This window comes from Lycium ferocissimum, chromosome 10 (genome assembly GCF_029784015.1).
Source record: "Lycium ferocissimum isolate CSIRO_LF1 chromosome 10, AGI_CSIRO_Lferr_CH_V1, whole genome shotgun sequence".
NCBI lineage: Eukaryota > Viridiplantae > Streptophyta > Magnoliopsida > Solanales > Solanaceae > Lycium > Lycium ferocissimum.
This window is the reverse complement of record NC_081351.1, coordinates 34,519,121-34,529,488: the sequence shown is the minus strand read 5'-3', so window position 1 is coordinate 34,529,488 and position 10,368 is coordinate 34,519,121. Positions and strand designations below refer to the sequence as shown.

The 10,368-nt window shown below is 35.2% G+C and overlaps 1 protein-coding gene across 1 annotated transcript; it reads left to right on the top strand.

Annotated features, from left to right (window-relative positions):
- The first annotated feature begins 239 nt into the window (after nucleotides 1–239).
- Nucleotides 240–5,920, top strand: LOC132033566 (auxin-responsive protein IAA8-like). The gene is made up of 7 exons (XM_059423573.1): nucleotides 240–402; nucleotides 1,384–1,819; nucleotides 1,897–2,039; nucleotides 2,333–2,559; nucleotides 2,667–2,808; nucleotides 4,137–4,198; nucleotides 5,428–5,920. The coding sequence occupies exons 2-7, from the start codon at nucleotides 1,418–1,420 to the stop codon at nucleotides 5,463–5,465; spliced, it is 1,014 nt and encodes a 337-aa protein (XP_059279556.1). The 5' UTR covers nucleotides 240–402; nucleotides 1,384–1,417; the 3' UTR covers nucleotides 5,466–5,920.
- The last annotated feature ends 4,448 nt before the right edge of the window (nucleotides 5,921–10,368 follow it).

The following is a 10,368-nucleotide window of genomic DNA, read 5'->3' as shown; positions in this document are numbered from 1 at the left end:
GGAAAAATATTTTTAAAATATTAATTTTAAATTTTTTATAATTAAATTTTATTTTTAAATCAAACTAACCGTGTAATTACATCAATTAGTCCACTTTTTTTTATGTCTTTACTTTTGAACTTTTTGAGAAGTACTGCTACTTTATTTTGTTTTTTAAAATAAGCAATAGGGGGGGTTTCACATAGGACAGCAAATAAGCTTTTGTTACTGTCTGCCAAATGGAGGGTCCTTAGTTCTCTCTCTCTCTCTCTAAGCAAGCAAAAAAAAAAAAAAAAAGCCTCACTACCCCAACATCTTCTTTCTTTCTTCTTCTTCTTCTTCTTGTTGCTGCTTCATCTTTCTTCCTTCAATTTATACTTGGGTTTTCTCTTAAGAGATCAACTTCACAAGTTTGCTTCACAGGTAAGAGGATTTTTCCTCCATTTTTTCTTGTTTTTTTTGAGCTACTAATCTTGGTTTTTAGTTCTTGAAATATTGACTTTTGATTTCCTTCTCCTTTGCATGTAACTCATGTTTTATTCTTTTTATTTTTCTGTGAAGTTTGTGGTTTTGAGGTTATCTGTACTCTGTTTCATTTGATTTTGTAGATCTGCTAAGTGATTCTTTATTTTTCTTTTTGTCTTTAAAAATCAGCTCTATTTCTTGTTTGAACTGCATATAGTTGTTTTACCTTGTAAAATGAAGGATATTTTCTTATTCTTGATTTTTTTCGCTTTTGGTATGACTTGTGGAGTGAAGGCAAGAACTACTGGTTTCTTTGTGTTTGGGGGTGTGTTTTTCTGTATTCAATAACTAATCTTTGGGTAAAGTTTTAGTTCTTGGCTGTGGTTAATTTCATTCTTTATGCTTCCTTTTGAAATGGGAATATTCTTTTTGAAAAGCTTATGATCTTTCTTTTTCTTTTTCTCGGAAGTTCTCTGGGCTAAAGTAGCTGCTTTATGAGGAAATTCTTTATTTTTTTAGCTGCTAAAGTAATTTGGATATTTGTTAATTACCTTGGTAATTCTTTACCCCCAAAATAAAGAGAGGACTTTACCTTGCTAATATCTACTTTGCTATGCTTTTTTCTTAATATGACAAATCTTAGTACTCTAATTTCCTTGCTAAGACCTCTCTTTTTTTTTTCCTTTTTCGGGAGGGAGGTGTATTTGAACCTAGAATCGCGCGATTGCTCTTTGGGGCAAGTGAAAAGAGCTCTTTTTATATACAATTGTGTTCACCTTAAAGGATTCTGTTTAGACTTTATGTTTGCCTTTGCGGTTCTAGGGTTGTTATTATTGTTGTTGTTCATCTAGTGAGCCTTTTATTGAGTTGTTACACTTGATTTTTGATCTTGAAGAGAGTTATGTTAATAGTGTTTTTTGCTTTTTGTAAATTGAGCAGTGAAATAGTATTAATAGTGTGATTGGGAATAGTTATGTCTCCACCACTCCTCAGTGTGGGGGAGGAGGAGGGCCAGAGTAATGTAACTCTACTGGCTTCTTCGACCTCCTTAGGAAGCGCATGCCTAAAAGGATTAGCGCTTAAAGAGCGTAACTATATGGGCCTTTCGGATTGTTCATCGGTGGACAGTTGTAATATTTCCACCTCATCAGAGGACAATACTGCCTGTGGACTAAATCTCAAGGCAACCGAGCTCAGGCTTGGGCTCCCCGGGTCGCAGTCCCCCGAAAGGGCCACAAAGCCTTGCCCTTTGGCCTCGACAAAGGTTGATGAGAAGCTTCTCTTTCCCTTGCACCCTGCCAAAGATTCTGCTTTCTTGGTATCACAGAAACCAGTAGTTACTGGCAACAAACGAGGATTTTCAGACGCTATGGAGGTGAACAATCAAGTTTTTACTAAGGATACCGATTTTCTGGTGAAGCTGTAACTGAAGTTCCTAAATCTATTTTACAGGGAAAATTTCTATCGAATTCAGGTGTGAAAGCAGGTGATACAAAGGAGGCCTCTCGTGTGCAACCACCAAAAATGAAAGATGCAACTACTAAGAGTACAGTTTCAGAGAAGCCTTCTGCTGTGAGTGGTGCCCCTGCTACTAAGTGAGTATTTCCTGCTGGGAGAAAGAAGCAAGATTTTTGGACTTGATTATAGAGGGTTTTTTTTTCATTTTTGGCCCGTTGGCAAAAGTTAACCATGGGCGCTAGGCAAAATATACAAAACCTATACACTGATTATGTAGACTGTATATATTTATGTATATCGTATGTATATTATATGTATGTTTATACTTAATATACAAAACATATACATTTGCCAGCTATTATGTTTCAGAGCGGTCCAAAAGTGTAATAATATAAAAGTGGTATAATCTGTGATCTTTGTTTAATTTCAGGACACAGGTTGTAGGTTGGCCACCCATTCGATCTTTTAGAAAGAACACATTAGCATCTGCCTCAAAGACCAACGAAGAGGTGGACGGAAAAGCTGGATCACCAGCTCTTTTTATTAAGGTTAGCATGGATGGTGCTCCTTATTTGAGGAAAGTCGACCTCAGAAACTATTCTGCATACCAGGAGCTCTCTTCTGCTCTTGAAAAAATGTTCAGCTGTTTTACTATTGGTAAGTTATTTTCAAGCCTTTACTAATTCATAATTTCAGTGATTAGCTTAAAACAGTAAGATGTTCATTTCATTGTCCGAGTTACTGCCATTTACCCATTATTACAGGTCAATATGGATCTCATGGAGCTCCTGGGAAGGAGATGTTAAGTGAGAGCAAATTGAAGGATTTGCTTCATGGATCTGAATATGTACTGACTTACGAAGATAAGGATGGAGACTGGATGCTTGTCGGTGATGTGCCTTGGGAGTAAGCTCTTGCTAGTTTAATTCCCAATTTTAGAACTGTTTTGTATGGTTTACAACACATTCTTCTAGCATTTTCCTACGAAAAAAGAAGAATTTAATGCATATGGTGTGGATGTATTCGTACATGTAGACTCAGTGGAACTCATAATAAGTATAGCACATCTCTAAATACATGAATAGACTTAAGACTGGATGGAGCTCACTTAAGGAAGTTAAATAAGTGCTTGTGTAACTGGAAGCTTAGAGAGGATGCTCCAGTAGTTCCTAAATTAGTGAGGAAATCTCAAGTCTGAAACATAAATTTCTGAATTGAGAAACCTTGCCTTCTAGTACAGGGTTCACGGAAAGTTATGATATTCACGAGATTTTATTGGACCTAAGTAGATAGCTGAGGTCAAATCAACCAGGTTTTGTGCCTTTCTCCTTCTTTTACCACCAGTCTTTTGCAAGAAGATTACATCTCCACAAAGATGTGCAGGCAGGTTTGCTTTATGATACAAGGAAGATCCTTTTTGATTGATAGAGCTTTTTTGGAGTTTGATTGCAAAGGAGACTTGATTAATAGGAACATTGAGAGTTATCACTACTAACCATGTCAGAAAACTTTGAGGCCTATCTTTAGAAAATATTATTGGGTATGAGAAGATTTGCCATGGTGAAGTTAGAAGACGCAGTATTTGAGATCGACAATTTACAATTGTGTGCTGTCTTCAGTTATGGACTATTATTACTTATTTCTAGCATGTATATGATGTCTTCGGTGTCATTGTTGGTTTGACACCCAACTAGGATTCAAAGATATTGCTAGAATGAATAACGACTGCACTACTAGCTGCTTTGGGAAAAAACACCTAATAACCCATGTGACTTTCATCTCTTGCTTCATACAAGTCTAATTATTAGTGTTTCTGTTCCATGTAATTTGCACTGTAACTGTTAAACATAGATCTAACCTTACAGTCAAGAAAATAATACTCTAATGATAAGCTTTCCACAGCTTGATTCGGTATGTATGAACAGAGAGTTAGTCCCCCCCTCTCTCTCTCTATCTATCGTTGTATCACCCTCCTTTTTTGTTCTTTTTGAGTTTGAGTCTGTTAATTTAGTATAATTATGGTTTACCTGAACATATTGTTATCTCGAATCTTTGCCCCTTTTACAATATAAAAACAACAGTAGCACGTTTCTTAAGGGTTGCTCTTGCAATTTCTAGTATAGTAGTTTCCATTTTATACTTGTAATGAATCATGCTAAATGTAGTTTCTGTAAGATAGTTTGTATATTCGATGATGACCATGGTTTTTAATTCCTAATTTTGTCATGTTGCAGGATGTTTATTGATACCTGCAAGAGGCTGAGAATCATGAAAGGTTCAGATGCCATTGGCCTGGGTGAGTATCTCTTTTTGAGCCAACTACGAATTTCGAGATCACTTCATCCACACTATCAAAGCGTAAAAGAAAATAGTATTTCCTCCCCACCTTGTTCTCAGGGTTTATACCTTCATTATTGTATGGTTACATGCATAACTGTTTGGTGATAAAGTAGGATTTTACAAACTGTAACACAAAATTATCAGGTTTCGACGTTTGATTTCCATGAACCCTTTCTATGTTTTGGAAAAACTATCTAGGCAGTTATACTTATCAAAACAAAAACTACGTAGAGGAGCTCAAGGGAAAGAAATTAACTCAAAAGAGCATCACCGACAAAAAAAAAAAAAAAAAAAAAATTTCAAAAAAAAAAACCATAAAGAAGACTTTGTGTGTCTTGTGGTTGTTAACTAAAGATATGTAGAATGTAAAAATGACTTTAATCTTGTAATCTTAAACATGCCATGTGGAAAGTTGGAATTAGAGAGTTGCCAAAAAAGGAAAGACACATTCTTTTTGAAATGGACTAAAAGGAAAGTAAGACGAGCAATTTGAGACGGAGGGAGTATGACAGAAGAAATAATTAGAGGTTATGAAATGGTTGTTTTATGACTGTTCTCACCCCAGCTATATGTCATGATAGTTCTCTGAATTACCGTGAAATTTTTCTTTTTCAAAGATTGTTTAAGTAATTGAGAAAGTTAGAGGTAAGGCTGCGTATAAACTACCCTACCCAGACCCCACTTGTGGGATTACATTGAGTATGTTGTTGTTTAAGTGAGTGAGAATTGCTTGCCTGGCAGAACTACATTTGTTATGGATCTGTTAAATTGTTACCATCTTTCTTTCTTCTGCCTAAAATTAGAAAACCCGCTTCTTGTAAAGAGGGTTAGTAGTAGCTGGTTGAAGTGTACAAAACAGTGCTTAAGGTTGACCGATCAACCAACATGATTGATTGTCAGAGCAGATGCACGAAGTCTTTTTGTTGTTGGGGGATGGGGGGGAGGGCAATATTTTTGCACTTTCAACTCTGTGGTGCTCTTACTTATTTACAATGTCTTTTATTCTACTTAATGTTTGTGTAGATTATCCTCGTTTTGCTTATTCGTTACTCGGCAATAGAAACGTTAGGGAAATCAAGGTAGGCTAGACATCTTTTGTGGGGGTAAGTGCACATGTATTATAGCGTATCATCTTCCAGAAACATGATACATTGCCACTAATTTTTTGTGCATTTATATGTGCAGCCCCAAGGGCTATGGAAAAGTGTCGTAGCAGGAATTAGCCTATCTACACATGATGAAAGCTATCCATCCAGCATTACTAGTAGGAGAGGGGAAAACAAAACGGGTGAAGAGCTCATAAACTTGAATCCTTTTTAAAAGGCACAAACAGCGGCTGATTGTTGGTCTTGGCTGCGCAGCATGCGTAGACACTTTACCTAATTACCACATGGTGTTTTTTTTTATTCGCGTAATATATGTCGTCTAAGCTCTTTATCTTGTCTATTTAAAAAGACCCTTTTGATATTGGAGTTTGTGTGCAAACTAATGTGTGTCGTGTACTGAGAGTTCTTCTAGAGGTAATTTGGTAATGTTTAATTGTATTGCTTGTTGAAGTTCCCTTATAAGTGTTTAATGTTTAATTCCCAAGTTTGTCGTTTGATTCAGTATGTATGCACTCGAGAAATTGTTATTACTGTATGAATAATGTGTCCTCCACATTTTTCATCGGGTTGTAGTTTATTATCTGAAATCGCTAACTTCTTATCTAACATGCATCAGTGTACATTTAGCTTATACTTATATATGGTTTCGGCCACATACTCTCTTACAGCTGTTACATTATTTGGTTTGTTTAGTGAGGCTGTCACACTCTTTAGCTCAATTATTCGTATGTAACATCACATCTTCCATGCTTTGCATTATTGAAAGAGTACTACGGGGAATTATTAGGAAAAAATGGGCCCAAATTCTTGTCTCCACTGTACTGAGCTGATTAGAGTTTTCTCCGACAGACTGTCCATGTCTGAATTTTATATTAAGTGAGGTTTTTGTTCAAAATGCGTGGTTGGTAATAAGAACACAATGCTTGGCAATTTGAGTGTGTCCATATTAATAGTTTGGTGGAAAGGACAATATTTGTGCTTTCTTGGGGTTGTGGAAGTTCATTTGTATTTAATGGATTGTGTAGCTCAGAATTGCTCATCTGACACTTGAAAAGAAAGATATGTTCTTCATGCACAGTTCTGTGGTTTTTTTTTTTTTTTCCCTTCGTGTGGCAACAGCTGAATCAGTATTTATCATTTGTATTTATTGACTGAGCAGAAGATTGGGAGAATCCCGGAATAAGTGGGATGTATGTATACCGATTATCAACCTCTCAATTTCTCATATACCATAATTGTTTACCTTATAGTATTCTGGCAATCATTAAAATTTTGAAGAATATGTTTGTGTGCTTACGACGAAATTTGCTATTTTCCCTATCCTTCTGAAACTCTCATACAAGGGGACTTCTAATTGTGGATTGCCAGCAAATATATTTATTATTTTAATTTAGTTGATTTCAATTAGCTTGGGATTAGGTTTAATTAATTGATGCTCTATTAGTTTCCATTTCTTGTAAACTATTAGAAACAAATGTGTACAGCCTGGCCGAACAAGTCATTATGAACAAACGGAAGTGTTCCTCTTAACAGTTTAAGCTTTTGGATAGGAGTCTGTACAATTTATAATGTATTGAGGCAGATAATGATCCTGAATGAAGGAAATAAAAATATTCAAAGGAATAGTATAAGCACACGTGAAAGACTAAATAATGGCTATATAAAAGAAATTTATCAACCTAAAGAGAGAAGGTAGGACGCTTTACTTAATAACTCAAAACTCTTGAATCTCACTACAATCAATATATGTGATATAACATTCCTATTTATAGTATTAGCAACCAAAATAGATTAGGACTAGAAAAGCTTATTCCAATATGGATTTGATAAACTAAATCCTAAATGACTTAGGTTTCCTACTCTTGGTTTATTTCTAACATAGCCTCCCTTAAACCAAGTATCTTCAAACTTAACCGTGCCTAGCATCTCCTTCAACTTTATGAACAACTCCAGTTTCAGCGGCTTTGTGAAAACACCACCAACTTGTTCTTCAATCTTGCAATAATCAACAACTATCTCCTTATCTTGAACCAAATCACAAATGAAGTGACATCTAATGTCAGTGTGTTTGCTCCGGCCATGAAAAACTAGATTCTTTGTTAACTCAGTCGCAGACTTGCTATCACAAGGACTATCTTGCTTGTGTTGAAGAAATCCAAGCATCCTTCTCAATCATAATGCTTGTGTAGCACTACTTGTTGCAGTCATGTACTCTGTTTCAGTTGTTGACAAAGCAACAATTTGTTGCTTTTTTGAAGACCAAGAAAATACACCGGATCCCAAATAAAATACATATCTAGAAGTATTTTTTCTTTGCATCATATCACCAGCCCAATCCTTTGTTTGTAAATCCAACAAGACTACTATCATTAGTCTTTGAATAAAACATGCCATCAGAGTGCGTACCTTGAACATATCTCAAAATTCTCTTAGCTGATTGCAAGTGGGATTGACGAGGCGACTCTATAAATCTGTTAATTAATCAACCTCCATAAGTAATATTAGGTCTTGTAGAAGTTAAATACCTTAAGACTCCCTACCAATGTTCTAAAATATGTAGCATCAACAAAATTGTGGGTGTTGTCTTTAGTCAGCTTCAGTTTCTCTTCAACAATATTCAAAGTTAATTTGACTTGCTCCATGTTAAACACCTTCAAAATATCATAAGCATATTTCTTCTTTTTGTATCCTTTAATAACTAGTCTTGATTTAAAATCGACTGCTTCTTCAATTGATTTATTCTTGGTCTTGTGCGCCCATTCGACTCTAGTTAACCTTTCAATATGTGGTAGAGTATTATTTTCATGCTCCTCAAAATATACAATATCGGATAATGGCTCAAAATTGATTGCGTCTTCAATATTCATAATCATGCACATCAATATATTGTGGATTGGACCCTTAATTATTTTTGCTTCAATTTTGGGTAGATCATCACAAACTTGCTCTTGATGAACTCCTTTGCTTCTTTCATCACTAGATTCATCTTCAATACCTTCAAATAATTTTTCTTGTGTGATAATGATGGGTACTTCTATTCCTTTTTCAATCGCCCCACCTTGTATAGACCAATCATGTCTATTACATATCTTATTACTTAAAACATTAGTAGCATTTACCGAAAGAGCATTACTCCCAATCAAATTATCCTTTTTAGCTATCCCACAAATCATTGACAAATCAATTTGAACATTATTAATCTTGCTTTGCAATCGAAGACATCTATACCACAACTAATATTTCCTCGACCTTCTCTTCTTTTCTCCATAATTTATGAATATTGACCTTCTTCCTTTATTCCTGTTAGATTCGATGACTCTTCTTTTTCTTTTGGTTCCTCCTTCGTTTGTAATGCCTCCTCCACTATCTCATATATTTGTTGATTCAGGGACATCTCATATGTCACCAATTCATCTTCTAATGTTGCATCTTCGGGTATAACTGTCTTTAACAAACTTTGTTCCTCAATACCAGGGACTTCGTTGTAGCGATTGCTCAACAAAGCCGGTCAAAGACTCCATAATATGCTTGATATTGCCGGAAGAAGTTTACTGTAGAAGAGCGCATATTAACATTAAATAACTTACATGGACATTATTCTGTTTTTCAATTTAGTATATACTGATTAACTTGTAATGATATTAAATGTAGACATGGTATAAGGGAACTAAAGACCGTAAGTGAGATGGTGTCGCAAAATTAAAATAAATAAATAAATGGTTAGTATAATTCAACAAATGAATATTACTGTTAACTAAATACATGCAGCAGAGTTTGTTGCACTGCAGAAATTACAGTGCCTCTGGTTAGAGTCGGTCAAGTAGGCCTTGAGGCACAAATAGGGACGTACATAGAACAGGTCTAAGGTTAAGTTCCAATAAAGTGCATTTCTCGTTAGAGACAAAATTTTGATGAGCTCATTAATTATCTTAATCTTTTGTTAATCGTGTTAAAAGAAATACAAATGGAACTACAGTGTTTTTTGGATAACAAACAAATCCAATGGGCTAAAATGATCACAACTTGTCCATTTATCAGATGCCCCATATATTGAATTGTAATAGCACAGAGTCCTATATATATCACATAGTTTTCAGCAATGTGAAGGAGGATAAAGTCTGAGTCAGAATATGGGTAATAGTAATAGAACCCCATTTTTTGATGTTGGGAAATAAGCCTACCAGAATTCTAACACCTACACTTTCAGCCTGCTCTGCCAGTCTTTGTATTTTATTGATGTTAAAATTTTCTGTGTTAGCAGCGTTTTGAATGCTACCTATAAAACTATGGTACATCATCTGTTACATCCCTGTTGCATTATCTGTTTATCTTTGAAGGGTACAGCTGGTTTATCTAGCCAATTTTTGAAATGAACAACTTGCAAGATAATAAATTAGGCATAAGTAAAAGATTGAATAACTCTTATTTAGAAGAAATCTCGCGAACTAGATAGAAAAGGAGGTACGAAGTTTTTTTGTTTAGCTCGTAAACTTTCAAATCCCAACACAAGAAAATAAGTAGTATTGCCCCTATTTATAATACTGCAAAACCAACACTGAATAGAAATTAGAAAACCTATTTGATAACAAAATGAAAATTGGTCTAACTCAACGAAGAAGCTAGTACACATTTGTATATGAGACAAGGATTGCCCTAGAATCAAGAGACCAACCAAGTCCACGCTCCGGAACCAAAGCAGGAAACTCAACACCCCCCGCACACCCAGACCTGCTAATTCGAGCATGGGCAATATAATGTAAGGGCTAATATCGAATTAATCGAGAATTGGGATGATAAAAAATGAACACCGAACTTCACCAAAAAAGCTAGCTCATGAAATGATGATTTCCCAAGACCTTATAAGGTCATGAAATCTCCCATCCACAATCGATATGTAGGAACTGGGAAATTTTATATGAATTTGAGTAGAAATCCTAATTAAACAATTCAAATCTTAAACTATTTAGGTTTCATGCTCTTGAGTTAATTGTCTTTCATTTAAGCCACGCTTGTGCAGACA

Bases quoted from the DNA above. Each gene is read 5' to 3' on its own strand.
- LOC132033566 (XM_059423573.1), top strand. From the start codon at position 1,418: ATGTCTCCACCACTCCTCAGTGTGGGGGAGGAGGAGGGCCAGAGTAAT. The intron at 2,560-2,666 runs GTAAGTTATTTT...CCATTATTACAG, and splicing joins GTTCAGCTGTTTTACTATTG to GTCAATATGGATCTCATGGA. The intron at 2,809-4,136 runs GTAAGCTCTTGC...GTCATGTTGCAG, and splicing joins GTCGGTGATGTGCCTTGGGA to GATGTTTATTGATACCTGCA.